A 17,389-nucleotide genomic window follows, 5' to 3' on the forward strand; every position below is an offset into this window, starting at 1 on the left:
ATACTTGATTTATTAACTCACGATGCTCACCGGCAATCACAAATATGGATATTGACCACCGTCTTCACAATACTCAGACAAAATGAGTAACAGCTGGGATCAGCAGGGACACCGATTGGATGAAACACTCCAGGCTCATGAGGCCAAATTCAATCAAAGGTGCTTGACTTGACTAATTCTCATGTCAGCATCAAAATGAAGATCCTTATAGGCTCAGTTTAGCCTGTGCTGGTTTAAATCGCTCATTTGTCTTCATGGACCTTGCTTTGTGCACTCACAAAGCAAGGTCCTCACAAAGTTGGGAACATGAAATTGTCCAAAATGTCTTCGCTGAAGCACAAAGAGTTCCTTTCACCGGAACTAACTCCCGAAAAACACCCCCACACCATAATCCCCCCTCCAATGAACTTTACACTTGGCACAGTGCAGTCAGAGTACCGTTCCCATGGCAACCGTCAAACCCAGACTCGTCCATGAGATTGGCAGATGGAGAAGCATGATTGGTCACTCCAGAACATGCTGCTGCTGCTCTAGGGTGCAGTGGTGGTGTGCTTTGCACCACTGCATCAACACTTTGCATTGAACTTGGTGATGTAAGGCTTGGATGCAGCTGGTCGCCTTGGAAACACACTATTCTTGAGTTAATCTGAAGGCCATGTGAAGTTTGGAGGTCTGTAGCCTGCATCCACTTTGTTATAATCCCACTAATACTTAGTAGAATATTTAGAAGTCAGGAAATTTCACGACTGGACTTGTTGCACAGGTGTCATTCTCTGACATCACACTAGAACTCATTGAGGTCCTAAGAGCAGCCATTCTTTCAGGTATTTGCAGAAGCAGTCTGCATGCCTAGCTGCTTGATTTTATACACCATGTGGACATGGAAGTGACTGGAACACCTGAATTCAATGATTTGGATGAGTGGGTAAATACTTTTGGCAATTAGTGTACTTATGCTGTCATGATTCATGAGAAGGATACAAACTCAATCACTTGTATGTGACTGCCATTTGCTTCATCCACACATTTTAAGGACAGTCTATAAATTCACATACAGAGTACAACCTCACTGCCAGTTAATTTGGAGAAAGCAGACAGTAGAGCCACGGATGAAAGGACCCTGCAGACATGTTAACAGCTGTACTTCCAAACACAACACGAGCAAGCAGTGAGCATACAGATGAGACTGTGCTGACACATAACTGCCTGCTCCAAAGCAAACTAACACAATATACAGTAAGGGGCACTAAAATACAGTAATGTTGCATTTTTATATATTAACCTGTTTGTAGCAGTTGTGACGTTAGGGTTGGGGGGGTGGGGGGATATAGCAAAATGATGCAACATTGTTTTGCTATATTTCTTTGTATGTATGAAAACCTATGAAAACCTTTACAGCAGTACCTGTTGCATGTGAATGCCTCTTAGTATCACACAAATATAACAAATCCAACTTATAAATGACCTGGTTAAGGTTACAGAACGCCTGCTCAGGTTAAAATATCTTGATTATCTTCATGTTAAACACTGTGGTGGGACACGAGAGGCACACGACATCAAATTCACAAACCTTTAAGTTTCAGTGGTGACACTTCACCACATTATGTCTGCTTTGCACAGAAACCTTAAAGGTTTCCAAAAGACTTCAGTGAATCAAGCATTAAAAACCTTTTCCAGCAAATATTTCTGAATATAAAATAAAAGGTTAATTTAATGCCAGCACAGGCGAGGCAGCAGAGAGCAGCCACTCCACAGGAAGGTGTTTGGGCAAATTTCTCATGCGGGGTTGAACCAAATTAAAAGAAATCAAAGCAAGACAGCAGGGTTCCCGTTGACATCCCCGCCAAGATGACAGGAAGCTGCGAGGGAAAAACATCCTGCAGCCTGCTGCTCTCGGGCTCTGGGGACCGGGAGTGACCAGCTGCCACCAGCCCGGGCTGAGGGCCTTAAATCTTTGCTCACGCTGCGAACGTATGTCAGGGTGGAGGAAGATAAAGCAGTCACAGGAGGAAAAGACAGGAAGACACTTCTGCTGTCAGCTGATGTCTGTTTTACACTCGGTGGATTTAACGGCAGTGTTAAACCTTATAACAATGGCCTAATTTAAAAAAATTGTCTCGTGATGCAGAAATAAAAATGAAGTATTTAGGAATAGTGGACATGAAATAAAAGCAGTGAATCAGTCTTTGACTTGAACGCAAAAGTGAATGGATTTTCTTGGCTTGAGTGTGTGTGTGTACTTATACAGGGTACAGGTGCAGCCCCGCCTAAAGTCAAATAAAAATAATGAAGCTTAATAAACTAACGCACACCTATGAGTTTTTCATCATTTTCATATTTGAACTATAATCACACGTTCAGCTATCAGAGCTCAAAACAAAAGACTTGTATACAGAGAGCAGCTTTAATATCAAAACACTTTATTTTACATACAAACAGTATCTTACAGCACATTTTTATTCATGTACACAAATGAGGAATGAAGTTAGAGTTTGTAAAGGAAGTGCTAGAGCAGCACCATCTGCTGGTGGGAGAAGGTTACTGCAGCTTTAGGATCACGCTCAGCGCTGGAGACAACTCTCTACTTCCATCCTTGGCAGGTTTCGCTCACAGAATTTAGGCTAAACAAGTCTGAACGCAGAAATGACCTCAGGAGTCGTTGGGGAGGCCAAACAGTTTGACGGTGCCCGCCTCCCGGTTGTTGTCGTACTTGCCCTCCTTGTCATCACAGGCGTAGGCCAGCAGGGGCCTCTTTGGGTGCCAGGCGACTGTGAAGGTTGGAGAGTCACACTGAACCTCCCAAAGCTTCTCTCCTACAACACAAGGAGAAGACGGAGAATGTGTTTAATGCTTAGTAAAAAAATTTATATTTCAAATTTACGGCTCCAAAACTGTCTCACTGACCCGTTTCCACCTCAGCGATGTCTATGAAGTGATCCTCGGAGGCCGAGGCCAGCATCTTGCCATCATGGCTGAAGCTCAGAGTCCTCACTGGCCAGTCCAGTCTGCACCGTCAGAGCGATAAAAGAAAGAATAAAGATGTGATCCATGATGTGTTTTTATTTATTTTTTTAAAAAGACAATTAATGTAATTATCTCATGAAACCTAAAACTCTGAAAATAAACACAGTCTCTGACCTGGAGAAGCAGCGGACACACACCAGCTCCTCCACATCCCACAGGCTGACCAACGCATCGGCACTTCCTGTGGCGAAATACTTCCCTGTGGGGTCAAACTTGATGCAGATGCAGTTGGACGGGTGGGCATTGATGGACTGGATGGGCTTCAGCTCCGGATAACTGCGAACAAACCCACCGTTTATTTCATGAGCGCAGATCGTCATTTATATATGACGGAGATAATCAGAATACTCTGACACGATTTTGACACCAGGTGCTTCAGAGGAGTCCACGTGGTTCGTGCACAGGTGAAGAGAAACGCGAGTCAATGTAAAATACCTTCAGACCTTTACTTATTATTGACTTGCAGTGTTTGCGTGTTCATTTTCAAAGAAAGAATTAGGAGCAGATAGAAAACTTCCTCTGTTTTTCTAATAATGCAAAAACACATTTTAAAGCCAAACCACCATGAAGTGGAGACCATTCCCAAAAGCTCTGGGATCAGCTCGTAGACGTTTTCTGTCCTTGATTTGAAAAAAGAAAAATCAAACTCCCTAACCTTTAGCTGTACACTTTCACTCAGCAGCTGGCTGGTGTTGGTGTGTGAGAAGTGACGGAGAACATGACGCTCAGCTTTTCGTGAATATGCATGTCAGGAATGAACGTGAGCAGAAATCTGCTCCGTACCTCAGAATATTGATGCAGCCGTTTCCGTTGGTGAGGAAGAACATGTCGTTGTCGTTGTTCCACGAGATCTCATTCACCTCAAACTTGAACTGCTCCTCTGCCTTGGAGCGGTGTGTCTTGGCATCGATGAAAGTCACCACGTCATCTTTGTTCCCCACGGCGATGGTTTGACCGTCTGGGCTCCAGCAGATGTTGATGTTCTCACCTTTAGGCAAAGATTCAGTTTTGATCACACAGTGATGAGCAAGGTTTAAAGAAGGGTCATGACTCCTGTAGGGGGGGGGTCATTTCGAATGACCGATACAAAAGTGCCCACTATCATCCCAGCAGACTTTCCTCAGACGGTGAGACTATCGTATCTTTCTCGACTCACTAAACATCTTTCCCGCTTTACTCAAGTCTATAACTCACAATGGTTTATGTCAGTGTCTTTTAAAGAGTCTCTTCACCATCTAGTCACAGTAAGCAGCACTGCAGCTAAGAGCGCAGCTAGCTCATTCAGCATTAATGCGAGCTGTGTGTTTAGAGGATAACATCAGACAAACAAGCCTTACAGAAGTTTGTATGACAATTAGGGCTGGGCCATATCATACCGTTCACGGTAATACCGGTGTAATTTTGGGCAACGATAGGAAAATAAAATATCGGCACACTTAAAATCAATCCTTTGATTTTTCTGAAAATCGGCAGTGCCCCTTATAATCCCGTGCGCCTTATGTATGAATTCTGGTTGTGTTTACTGACCTCGAAATGATTTTATGTACACGGCGCTCGAAAATCTGTCAGATGTTTTAGTATGACTTTGCTAAGCTACGAAGCCACACCACTTGATGGATTGTCGGAGCATTACGGCTATCGTAGGCAGGAGCCTCGCGGAGTGATACGTACTGTGCTTCAACATAATATTACCGTATTGTGTGTGTATAACCTCTTTTGTGGATATTCTACATGGTTATGCTGAGGATATGTCAGCCAATTTCCACTGGAAATGCCTTTTGGTTAAACTGTCAGCAAGGAATTTGCACTGTTACATTTTTATATAACTTTAATGCACATAAAAAACAGCTGCTTGTTTAAGTGAAAATACATTGATGGGGTTTTTTGCACTAATAAAGTTGTGGAGTTGTAAAGTATTTTGTCTAGTCTCAATTATATCGTCAGTTATATCGTTATCGCAAATTTTCAAATGTATATCGTGATAAATATTTTTGGTCATATCGCCCTGCTCTAAAGACAATTATTTTTAATGAGATTCGAGGGATGTTCAAATTACAGAAGCTTCCCAGGAGAAACCACCCGGGAAAAATGAATCAGCAGGTACGGACTCATGAATTCATCATCAATAATTTGATCTATATGCCTTTGCTGCTTATTCTTTCTACTATAAATTTTTGGGAGCAGCATAAATGAATGATGTCTGAAACTGTGGCAGTCTTGGGTTTCAGAATCACATTTAAATGAATTCTTAAGTTTTGCAGTAAGCTGATTTAGGAGTCTTTATGACCTCAGTCTTTATGACCTACCCTTCGTGTTGACGGTAGCGATGCATTTTGTGGTGCGTACATCCCAGATGCGGATGGTTTTGTCTCCGGACGCTGTGACGAACAGATCCGGGTTGGTGGGATGCCAGCAGAGCTGATCAACGCTGTCACTGTGACCTCTGTAGTTATTCTCTTTCACCTGCAGAAAAACATCACCTGTATCAGGCATCCATCATGTGCCACTTTACAGAGCACATCCACAAGCAGCCCAGCGAGACGATCACCTGTAAAGTTTTCTCTTAGAAATCTGACTCAGATTATCTTACACGTCACACTTTGTGGAAAGAAAAAAAAAAAGCATCCAGTTATGCATGTATATGTGAACGTTTTAATTTAAACTTGAGGGCGGTGACTTTGTTTAACTTTCTGATTTGATCATGTCTCTTTACATAAATATGAAAGTTTATAAATTTGGACATTTCAGTGATAACAATACTAATCAGTGAATATATACATAATTAAAATGAATAAAAAACTTAGTTAGTATTGCTTTGGAGCAGGCAGTTATGTGTCAGCACAGACTCATCTGTCTGCTGGGCTGCAGACGGAGCTTATAGGTTTCTGCTTAATGACGTAAATTCCTCAATAACTACAAGGCTGTTCAGTTAGTGGCAGTTATTGAGTGATAGAGATTATCCAGGGGGACCGTGTTCTTTGTGACAGTCGGCTCTCTAACGTCAAACTTTCATTCATTCACGGTAGCGAGCTAACCAGGCTAACGCTAGCATTCTAGCAACATGCCGCTATGTGACTCACCAAACGGTCCTTTTCCAGCACGAAGACGCTCGCTGTTTTATCAAAGGACCCGGAGGCCAGCCTCCTGCCATCACAGCTCCACGCCACCGAGTGAACTTTAGCCGTATGAGCGGGAAATTCGCGGCTTTTGCTGTTATTTTTAAAGCTCTCCTGCATCTCTTGGAAATACTGCGACGCCATCTTGGATTCCTACGTAACAACAGCGGCCGACTGTAGGTGGGTTTAAGGGCGCCTGCGCGCCATCTGGTGGTTCGGAGGGGACCGACACTTGTTTACTTTTCTCAGACGGTTACCTTTATAAAATATTCTCCTGTAACATAAATACATTCAGAAAACAACAGTGGAAACAAAGTGTCTGTGAAGCTATCTTATCTGTATTTTTTAATACAAGGAATAAAATATTTAAATCGTTCTAAATACCAAATGAAAAGGCCTTATTACTGCAGGATATTGCTCATAAGAATGATTAATCAGTCAAATTGGAAAGAGAAAAGTTAAAGTTATCCATTTAAAAGAATATATAAGCAATCTCAAACTGTGACGTCATTTATTTGAATTGATATGCATTTTCTAATAACTAAAAACAACGTGAAAAAAACGTGAAGCCAGGCTTCAACTTCAGATGCATAAACCTTATGAATTAATTTAAACAGGTTTCTTTGAGCTTTGGGGAAATGGGCTATTTAATAAATTTAGAATGAGCATCATCCATAATTTACAAACTGTCAGATCCTCGTTTCTGTATGGCAGTAAAACATGAAATAGTTCAGAGCTCAGTCAGTGATCTTCAGTTTAAATCCCAGAAAAGAAAAATTACTTCAGCTTCATTGTATTGTTTCTATCATTATTAATAATGTGGAATGCATAACATGACATAACCTATGCACAACACACTGAATGTTTAATAGCTGTCTGGTTTGCAGCCTATGTGCATTTAATGTGCTACAGCTGATAGTTTTATCATACAGTTTAAAGTGGGTTAAGCTATACATGAAAGTTTTTTTGTGACTATTTGTGGAAGAACTGGAAAGAAGTGGCACGATCTGCTTTTAGGTAAATTATGGAGAAATATTTAGCTTTTATTTTCTTCCTTCCTTTTGTAAATTATGCAGAAAAAATGCTTTACTATCTCCCATCTTCTAAAGAAAATACAGCAGTTCTTTGCACATAGGCCTACCTGAACACCAACAGCGTGATGGGTTTGAGTACAAAAATAAATCCATCCACTGATTGTGCAGGGAGAGATTTGTATGCCCTTTGAACTTTACCACATCTTCTGTGACATATTTCACATGTTGGTCTATGACTTTAAGATTCAGTGGCAGTAATGTTGTCACTCAAAGTAATGCTATATGTTCATATTACCACACATGTGATCTTTGACTCTGCACACATTCATCATATCTTTCAATGATGTAACCACTGCAGGTTTCCAAATTCATTGTTGAAATAAAGACAGAAACTTCTCGTTTTATTTGAATTCCAATTTATTTCAAGTGATGTTTAAAAAAAACCAACACTCCATTTATATCTCAAACACACACAATATCTAGTCACCCCATTTCTGTCAAATACGGCATATCCCTCGGTTAAGAAGCCACTTGGTTACCAACTAAGCAATCGATGCGAGGACCCAAAACCTGCACCATCTGCAGGTGGACTCCCCTGCCGTCCGGAGGCCTGTGCAAGGCCTCAATATGCATAATATTCAGGCCTGAGGCAGCTTCTGATGTTGAGTGTGTGGTCCTTTTGCACTAGAGTAAAACACACCGAATGGACGGAACAAAATGCACTTTTTAAATGTGATTCTGTGTTTTAAGAAAAGATGACAAGCAGTGAAAGCGTCACATAAATGTGCTTTACGTTTTTGCATACTTGTAAAAAATTGTTTTAATGTTGCGTCACGTGCCAGGAAAACTATGTAAAGACAGCAAGCCCTACAAAATAAAAGTCAACTGTTGTGGTGAGGAACGAGGACGGTGTTTCAGGACACGTGCACACAGGTCTCTGGACTCGGTGCAGATTCAGTGGAGGAAGACATCTTGTCTCTGGTGGACTATGACACGATCTCATGAGTTTTCACGATACAGACTAAAACTCAGGACGTTGAGGTTTAGATGCAGGTGTATGGAGAGGTAGAAAAAGTACACAAGCACCCTAAGTCCTCCAAAGCACTTCTATTCTTAGCTCATTTAACCAGAAAAAAAAAACGGTCTCCGTCTTTCCTCATCGTTTTCTCACTGAGGCCCCTAAAGTGGGTTTGATGAAGGTCTGACCCATGGACCCTGAGAACATTTCTGTGACACGTATGGTTAAAAAGCTTGTGTCGTGTTCCTCTAAACCTGAAATATCAGTCACATGTCACTTCTGTGTTTCCCTCCTACTCACCTTGCATGACTTATGACGACATGCTGAAACCTGGACTGAAAGTTGTGTGAAGGCAGGAAGCGTTTGATTTTTTTTAAACCCTGTCTATAAAAATGATTCCCAGGTGTTTTCATCAGCCCGAGCTCATACTCAGGTAAACGCCTGGACAGGTGGAGCTGCAGTCAGCTGAAAGCAGCACGACAAAACTAAACTGTTCATTTACTTCATCTGGAACTTTCTGAAACATCCACAGCTTTCATCATTGACTAGATCACGTCTGAAAAGAAGCTTTGACTTTAACATCCCCACATTACCAAAAAACTGCAATCATCCGCCTGTTGGTACATTTGGTATTGCTTGGTTTGCCGGAGAACACAGCAGAATCTGTGGTGCATGCCTCAAAAGCAACCCATGACAAAGTGTTTTGTTTGTTTGAAAGCAGCAGAAGAAGAGTGTTTCTCCTCTATTTGCAACTGCAGGTCATAAACAGAGAAAAACCATTTATGCTCACGCCGCTGAGGATGCCAGCTGCACAGTTCTATCTTGACCAGGAGAAAAATGACAGGAGGTGGAGGCAAGGCAGGAGAAGCCAGAGAACTGGGTTCTATAACAGTACAGCGCATTCCTGCTGATGACACAAAGTGACGCTGAGCAGAATCTTTGTGCATCAAATAGAAAAAAATCAACCTAAAGCTTTGCAGTCTTTATACAAGTCAAAGTGTCTGAAGAAAACTGAGGATCTGTGCAAAAATACTGCAGCTTCCCTCGTACAGTGCAGCCCATCCTTCCTCCTGGATCCACAGGTTTATGTTCAAAAATCATCAGAGAAGCGAGCGGCCGATAAAAGCCGTTGTAGAAAAGCCAACAGCTGTTCTTTTGGCTCCTTTGAGACTTTTTGGTGTTTTTAGAAACAGCTACAAAAATCCGAGTGTCAGTTTTATTGAATGTGAGCGCGTTAGCCTCATGCGGTACGTATGGAGCAGCAGATACAGCAGCTGGAGTTTCTACAATGGCTGATCACCTCCACTTATCTGAGCCCTGCTTTTTTTAAAAAGTCACCAGTGCATTAGCTCTTACTGCTCTGTTACCTGTGCATCTTCATCCGAGCGAGTTGTTAGTCGGTTAGTGTAAATCCAAAAAAACATAAATACAAAAGTACAACAAAGTCAACGTTTCCATTTTTGATCTGACACAGTAAACAAAAGGCAAACACTCTGCAAATCATCTGATCTCATCACTCTTATGTCAATTAACACACAAACCGAAGATACTCAGAGTCCATCCTAGCACTCTGCGTCTGCGCTGCCGTTGATTGAGCCGGCAGAGAGGGCGGCGTCTGCATCATCACCGGGCACTGCATGGTCGACTCCGTTTGACTTGATTTGATCCTCCTCGACACTGTGGAGCAGAGACAGCGAGCGACACGTCAGAGACCCAGAACAGCCGAGGCGCAGCAATCGCTGTAAATTGTGGAGACCAGGTCAGCATCAACCTTGTGCTGGAACCTGGACTCTAAAACTGCAGCTAACTACATAGCCTCCTTCTTGACCGCATGACTTCTAATATTCTTCTCTGTGTTTGTGTTACACATGCAAAGGTTTTTAGATTAGATACATTAAAGCATAAAGGAAATAACAAGAGAAGATTTATTTCTCTATTAAACTGGAATTCCCTCCATCTTTGGAAAGCTGCTGCTGCACTTCCAGGGATACTGATGGTGTCTCCACCTGGATTAGAAAGTATAAGGACGGGATGGAGGGCATGCTTGTGACGAGTGTTGCTCCACCTGTTGATGCAGCCATTGCTGACTGGAGACTCGGCTGTTTCTTTCTCAGACAGAGAGCTGCAGGACCTCCTCTCCCTGCCCGTGTCCGAGCTCTTCCTCCGGGCTACGACCGGCCCCGGGCCCGACCCCCGTCTCTCCGGGCTAAGCCTGGGCCCTGCTGGGTCAGATGGGGCACTCAGCCCGCCGGGCCCTTCTGGATCTTTTCCGGAGTCGCTGCTGGTTCGCCTTCCATTCAGGCTGTCAGAAGATGAGACGTGGCTCATATGGCCCTCATCTGGTTATCAAAGAGACAGACAAAAACCAAAAAACTGATTTTTACATGAGTCTGACTTAAAAAAAACTCAAAATGGTACAGAACCTTTATTTAGAAGAAAGTCTGTCAGATGTCTGATAATAGAGGGTAGATGTTGGTTTCATCTGTCGCTTTATATTCTCTGATTGCATGTATTGAATTTCTACTCATCTTCATTTTCTTTTTATTTGCTTTTTAACACTGTTTTTGTCTTCCTTGAACTTTTTCTCCTGCTCAAACTACATCCTACTGCTTACTGCTCACTCTTCTTCTTTGTGTCATTGTTTGGTTTTTTTTAGAAATTAGAAGTTTTGTAGATGAATATTTATCCAGCTCAAATATTCTGCACACTTAAAATCAGAAGGTCGTGGCTCTTTTTGCCAAACGGGTCAATCAATGCGAGGAAAGCAGAGAAGTGAACGTTTTAAGAGAGCAGAACTGTTTGTCCTGTGTGCGCAGTACGCCCTCTACTGTACAGAAACTGACACAGCAGTTTGGAAAGATTTTTGTTCATTAAGCTCTTATTAAGATCTTATATTCATATTATCCTGATTACACTTACATACTTTTACTTCAGTAAAAAACAACAATACTACAAAATAATGCAGAACTTTTAGTGACAGTATGCTGACCAACACTATGGCGGCTCTTTGAAGTCCTTGTTGGCACTTTTGATGAAGATTTTCAATACTTTTAAAAACTAAATGTTTTATTTTATGTAATCAATGAAAATAGCTGCTGAACGCTGATGAGCAGCTTGGTGACAGGTTGCTTTACCTCCTGAGCCGGCCTCGCCCGCCTTGTTGCGTCGGCGTCTCAGGATGACCTCCAGCTCACTGTCCTTCTTTCCGGGAGGTGACGGTCCCGACTCCTGCGAGCCTCGGCTGGGGCTCCTCTTCACCGTCTCCTGGAGGAGTACACGCATTACTGCAGGAAGTTTTTTAATCTGAAAACAAATCGTTTCCAACCAGTGATGCTACAACCGATCCTACTGTGACCTTGGGGCAGGTGCACAATCCTAACTGTCAGGTCCAGAAAACATAAATACTAGATTTAGACATCGTTACAGTGTCAGTCAGCTGAACCTGAGACCTCTGTGCTAGTCACAGTTTGCCTTTAACAAATACTTTGTTTAAGCACCAGAGTGTTAAAGGTGGTGTCCCCCACCACCTGGCACGATCAGGTGGTGGGGGAAGATGCTCCAGTCTCGACGCGCCCAAACGTGTCATGAGGGTGTGCTGGAAGCACGAGGCTGAGACAGAGTCAGAGTGGATCACACAACTGCTCAGAGGTACAACCTCCCGGGGGCGAGTGGGAGGGCTGAATGTACTGAATGACATGAGGTCTGTCTCTGGGGGACTTTTGAATTATCCTTCATGCAGTTTCTCGTATTTTCACAGTTAACCTGATGTTTTGCGTTGTTTCCGTGTCTGGCCTTCTCTGCTCTTTGTCTGCTCTGAGCAACTTAGTTAAGTGAAACAGAAACCCGGCACTGTTTGCAGCGATGTGGAATAGAAAACCTCATCCAGATCAGTCCTCAAACGCCCTGCAGCATGTCTGATGGAAACAAGCACCATCTTAAGCCTGGCGTATTCCTGGGGTCAGGGGTCAGAGCTTACGATGCGTACCGCCCACCAGGGGGCAATGGACTTATTTCTCCTTTGAGTGTACAGAGATGTCAAGTCTCTTGACATCTCCAGTCTACACAGGAAGATCCATGTAGATTAAAGTTTGTCTGAATATTCTCTTTTCACATTTAACAACATTTAACACACTGCAGTAAAGCCAACATAAGCCCGTCTTACCAGGATGCCTTTCAGTTCCTCCATGGCGCTCTCCTGCTGTTTCTCCTCACAGGTTGGAGGCGGCTGGAACAAAAAATAGAAACATCACACTTGACCTTCATGACCTTCATGTTCCACCGACAGATCCGTGCAGCATCACTAGCAGGGAATCATGGAAAAGGGGAAGAAGCTTCTAGTAACTGAGCAGGCACACAGTGTCCGGGCCATGAAGTGCATAACAATGGACGTTAAAGTGACATGTTTTAGTGACTGGAAGAGGACCTGCAGTGTGTGTGTGTGTGTTAGTGGGTCAGAGGGAGGGAAAAGCCTTTCTCCCCAGAGAGCAACTGTGACTTGACTCACTTTTACTGCTATCCTCTGCGGCGGCACAAAGAAGAAGAAACATGGAGAGAAAAAAGAGGACAGCAATCAGGCAGAGTGCTTTCAGACTGCACGAGAAAAAACAGCCCTGAAAGTATTAATAACAGACACCCGGATTCATTTTCACATGAACAACAGAGCTGAGATAAAACAGGAAGGATGAATCAGGAAGTACAGATTGATTTTTTACAGCTCATATTTGTGACATTCAATCTCTTTCTCTTGTTGAAGGTAATAAAATCAATGGAAGCCGACAACAAAAGAACCGTTTGACAATTAGTTTAAAATGGTGATGAGCAACGTCTTCTTATAGAATTTATGCTTCACTCACATTCTGGAGCATTAAAATACACTATATTAAATACTGTGATCTTTTTTCTTTACATATTAAAGTGAACAGGAAATGATAAAAAAATGGAACGAGGAAGCGTTTTCTGGTTTTTCTTGATCTTGGATCAGTATATGTGGTTCCTGTCAGAGCTTTCACCTCACAGCCTTCACCAGCTGACAGATCAAGCTCAGGTGTTTCTAAATCCATTTATATATTTGGTAATCGATGGAGGGGTGTCAGTGTTTCTAAAAATACCCACAGAGACAAAAACCCCAACAACAATGACCCAAGCTTTGTCGTTGGCTTCATATGAGACTAAAGAAGACACACACAAAGTACACAAAACAACAACAAAGAGAAGAAAACAAGTGACTGAAACGGAGGCAGGTCGACCACAAAGACACACAAACACCTGTTATTCCTGACAGGTGACGCATGTCTGTGCCTCGTCATGCTGGAAATGCGGCGTTCACATCAGCACTCGTAACTCCAGTCGTGTCCTTGCTTTTCAAATTTAGCTGTGAAAAAAAAGCGTTAGGGTTACGCCTCTCAGCTTGCACTGCTCCGTCTCACCTTGGTGTCCTGACTCTTGACGGGCCGCAGGACGACGCCATGTTTGATGCGCTCCATCATCTCGTTCACCGCCTTCACTTTCACGTCATCCACACCTTCAGCAGCAGCTGGACAGCCAGAGGGAGACAAACCTAAATTACACCTACTGGATAAACGTAGCTTTATCATTTATTTCTGAGGTGGGCTTTGGGTGAGAACACGCCGTTGACCATAACAATCATGATAAATAATAACAACAACATTCTGTTTATCAATACATGAATATAAAACAGTGTGGTGAAACCCACCAGGAGGCTGCTCGGCCTTCACGGAGGCTTTGGAACCTTTGGAAGATTTCCTCATGATGGCTATCAGAGAGCTGCAGAAACAGGTAAAATGATTCAAAATGAAAAAACCAAGAAACAAAAGAAAAATCATGAGGTCAGACTTACACAAGTCTGACCTCATGATTTTTCTTTTGTCAAATAGTCAAATTTACTTCCTATTACAGCTTCAGCGACATGTTTATCTCACATATGAAAGAAAATCCATATCAGCTTCTTATCAGATCGTTGTTACTCTCAGTATCAGATACGGGAAAATAAATACGTGATTTTAAATCCTTCTCTTAATATTTATTTATTTATTCATGTGTTTGCCCTCATTGGCAGCCAGGCTCTCTGATTGGCTGAGACAAACGCTGGTCTCTCACCTGAGGGGGTTACATCTGGAGGGGGAGGCGGAGGGGGAGGGGGAGGGGAGGAGGAGGGGGTGGCGGCGGCTGTGGAGGAGGGGCGGGAGGCGGCGCGACCCCAGGTGCAGGAGGAGGGGGGTCTGTGCTGGTCGTCATGGCGATTTTTTTCTGGGCCTCCTGGAGCTCGTGAACTGGAGAGGAGAAAACGTGAGTGGTTAAAAATCCTCTCAGCTGCTGGAATAATGATTTTTTCTTTCATTGAAGCTCCTTCCTAAACTCAGAGAGTGTTTTAACGGTTGTCATTGGTTGCTGGTTTTGGCCCTGACATCATGTGACCCATTTACGAGTATCAGACAGTGTTGTGAGGCTGGAGTCATCCTGCAGCACAGTTTCTTTCTGCATCAGCAGAGGAACAAACACAGGAGCTATGAAGCACTGAGACCTGTAACCCTCTTTTTGAATCAGCCGTCGGGTCAGCTGTTTTATATTATATATATTATACTACCAAAGAAAATCACTAAAAACCGTAAAACATTGACTGTACCATGGTGTTTTATTTTCACTTAGTTTTGCCTAATGTGAATTATAAATGTAGATTATTTCTCATTAATCAGTCTGCTGCAGCTCGTTTACTTGCTCCTCGTCTTTAGAAGATTCAGGAAAAAGTGCCTGAAAGAGCCTCAAAGCTAACATAGAAATTATTGATTACTTTGCTAACTGCATTAGGGACCGAGCAGGTGACCTAACCCTCGGTGGATTCACGGCCCTGTTGACCTGCTGTGAGCTTGAACAGTGATATCATAAAGAGCAGGAATGAGCTGATTAACTCCCAAGATCCTCTCAGCAGGCAGGACTCTCACCCACACACTGTCCGTCTCTTTCAGCAGCATCCACCTGCTTCGCTACACAGACACAGACAAGCTGCCCAGTGATCCAAAGGAAAGATGGAGGATGAATATAAGAGCCAATCAGGGAGCAGGTCAGACAAAAACAAGAGTTAAACCCGACTTAAACAGTTAATATTTGTATTGTTGTCGCTCATATTCAGCTTCAGTGAGTTTGTGACATTTTACTTGAATATAAGAATTATCTGAAAGCTCATCTCACGGCACCTGCTTCTGTGTTTAAAAGCTGTGGGGTCTTTCTCTGTATGTCAGAGTGTGGGACCTGACCGGTGCCTCAGATTACCATTCAGCCTGCCTGCTGCTGTATGTTATTCCCTTTTCCTATTTTAACTCTATAATGTGGGAAACTTTCATTCCAGAAGATCACAGTGGGCACAATTCAGTAAATACAGCCTCCCTTCACCCCCAGTGTTCTATACTAGGCACGCAATGATATTAAAGCCTTAATCAACACATAAGGTCAGCTGACAAAATGAGGAATATGTGGGTGTGCAGAGTTATCGAGTCCACCCCTGCTAATCCTCTGCATATTCATCAGCACATCCATTTTATTAGGAACAAAAATGGAAACCAGAAGGTTGAAGCAGTCTGATGCTGGTGCAGCTTGATCTGAGCACTAAAACTGGGTCAATTGACACGTGTCACATTGGCTGGAAAAGTATTGGTGCATAAATAACATGTAGCAGCATGAGGCTTCACTGATCCCAGTTTTAACAGGACTCCTGTTTTCATGCAGCTGAAATATTATTTTGTCCTTTGAAAGATGAGATGCGCAGCAGGCCGGCCCACAGGTCTAAGAGGAAGTGTTTGTTCTATCTTTAGCTTCATCACGTCTTCCTACAAAAGCAAGAATCTACTTCACTGTGTTACATTCAGTTTGTTTAGGCGGACTCTTGCCAGCCAATCAGAGACAGTTTTTTTCTGTTGCTATGCTGTGTGTTTCCTGTCTCCTTTTAATGTTAATCTTCTATTTTAATGCTCACCTGAGGACCTGCTGAACTGCACCTCCTGCACTCTCTATGGGATACTCTTAATGTGTGTGCGTCTCCACCTCCACCCACCTCTTTCCTCCAGCTCCTCGTTCTTCTTCAGTGCCTGCTCCAGTCGTCCCTCCGCCTCCTTCTTGTCCACCTCCAACAGCTCCAGCTGCCTCTGCAGAGCCTCCAGCTGTGTCTTCACACGGCTCTGCTCCAGCTGTTCCTCCAGGCTCTGCACCTACACACAGGCGTAGCACATGATTCAGAAGAAGCTACACAGAAGCACCGTTACCAGACTGAAGGCTTTCCAAGCATGCAGCCTTGGATGAAAGGCCATCAGACCCATCGAATCACATGACCACCGCATCTCATCAAGTAATAACCAAAAAGTAAAGGACCAGCTTCACCTATGATACCTGCAGAATGTCCCATCAGTCAGCAACTGTTGAAGCAAGACTAAAAATCTAATTACCCGAGTTATTATCTCTATGTGCCCTTGCTTTGGATCACTGAGGATTTTATTCACCTCCCAGCACATGTCGACTGTTTTAAAACTCAACCTTTAACAACCTTCTTCTTCTTCCAGCTGCTCCCTTTAGGGGTCGCCACAGCTTCCTCCATCACACCCTATCCCAGCATCCTCCTCTGTCACACCAACCCTCTGCATGTCCTCCTTCAGTATTTATTTTTCCTTCAGTCAAGGTCATGATGGGACTGGTGTGAAATATGTTGCAAGAAAATATGTAGTACTGTAAAAGCACGCTTCTACGAGTGTGTCATTTCAGACTATGTGTATATTTTCTGTTTATTGGGTATATTATTGACTGACTGATCAACATGCAAACAAAAGAAGAGTATTAGCAAAGAGCAAGCTTCAGTGCTAAACTGATTTAACTCATTTAAAAATCAAAACAAAAATTCCAAAATGTCCAGAAAAGCAGAAGAGGAATCTCCAGGAAACACAGAGGCAGTACTACAGAACGAACTAACTAAGAACAGATGGAGCCAATGAGGGTGGAGAAGATCAGAAAAGGAACTAGTGATAAATGGAAAGACAGGAAGTGAAAACACAACAAGCACAAGAAAAATAATATAATTTTTTAAATTTAGATATTTAAACTGTTTCAGCACAGGCACAGCTCTCACTCACCACTTTGACTGAGAGTATTATTTAACTGCTCCACATGATTTCACAGGTAAACACAGCAAAATCACA

At 42.9% G+C, this 17,389-nt stretch overlaps 2 protein-coding genes across 2 annotated transcripts in view; both read right to left on the reverse strand.

Moving 5' to 3' along the window:
- Positions 1 to 2,398: 2,398 nt before the first annotated feature.
- On the reverse strand, positions 2,399 to 6,318 carry thoc3 (THO complex 3). The gene is made up of 6 exons (XM_003447614.5): positions 6,105 to 6,318; positions 5,331 to 5,487; positions 3,808 to 4,012; positions 3,139 to 3,300; positions 2,905 to 3,005; positions 2,399 to 2,813 (listed from the first exon to the last, which is right to left on the reverse strand). Exons 1-6 carry the CDS (start codon positions 6,282 to 6,284, stop codon positions 2,650 to 2,652), a joined length of 969 nt encoding a protein of 322 aa, XP_003447662.1. The 5' UTR covers positions 6,285 to 6,318; the 3' UTR covers positions 2,399 to 2,649.
- Positions 6,319 to 9,627: 3,309 nt separating this feature from the next.
- shtn3 (shootin 3) overlaps positions 9,628 to 17,389 on the reverse strand; it is a 32,262-nt gene continuing 24,500 nt past the window's right edge. Inside the window, 11 exon segments of the mRNA XM_005453261.4 lie at positions 9,628 to 9,869; positions 10,258 to 10,531; positions 11,327 to 11,456; positions 12,355 to 12,417; positions 12,697 to 12,711; positions 13,619 to 13,725; positions 13,906 to 13,976; positions 14,310 to 14,325; positions 14,328 to 14,355; positions 14,358 to 14,482; positions 16,258 to 16,411. Of these exon segments, the coding sequence (XP_005453318.3) occupies positions 9,755 to 9,869; positions 10,258 to 10,531; positions 11,327 to 11,456; positions 12,355 to 12,417; positions 12,697 to 12,711; positions 13,619 to 13,725; positions 13,906 to 13,976; positions 14,310 to 14,325; positions 14,328 to 14,355; positions 14,358 to 14,482; positions 16,258 to 16,411 (1,098 nt within the window). The 3' untranslated portion in view covers positions 9,628 to 9,754.

The sequence above is a fragment of the Oreochromis niloticus genome, linkage group LG2 (assembly GCF_001858045.2).
Source record: "Oreochromis niloticus isolate F11D_XX linkage group LG2, O_niloticus_UMD_NMBU, whole genome shotgun sequence".
NCBI classification, from domain to species: domain Eukaryota; kingdom Metazoa; phylum Chordata; class Actinopteri; order Cichliformes; family Cichlidae; genus Oreochromis; species Oreochromis niloticus.

Excerpts from the sequence above, each read along its gene's own strand:
- thoc3 (XM_003447614.5), bottom strand. The coding sequence starts at position 6,284 with ATGGCGTCGCAGTATTTCCAAGAGATGCAGGAGAGCTTTAAAAATAAC. Across the intron at positions 3,301-3,807 it reads GGCTGCATCAATATTCTGAG|TTATCCGGAGCTGAAGCCCA; the intron begins GTACGGAGCAGA and ends GTTTGTTCGCAG. Across the intron at positions 3,006-3,138 it reads TGTGTCCGCTGCTTCTCCAG|ACTGGACTGGCCAGTGAGGA; the intron begins GTCAGAGACTGT and ends CTGACGGTGCAG.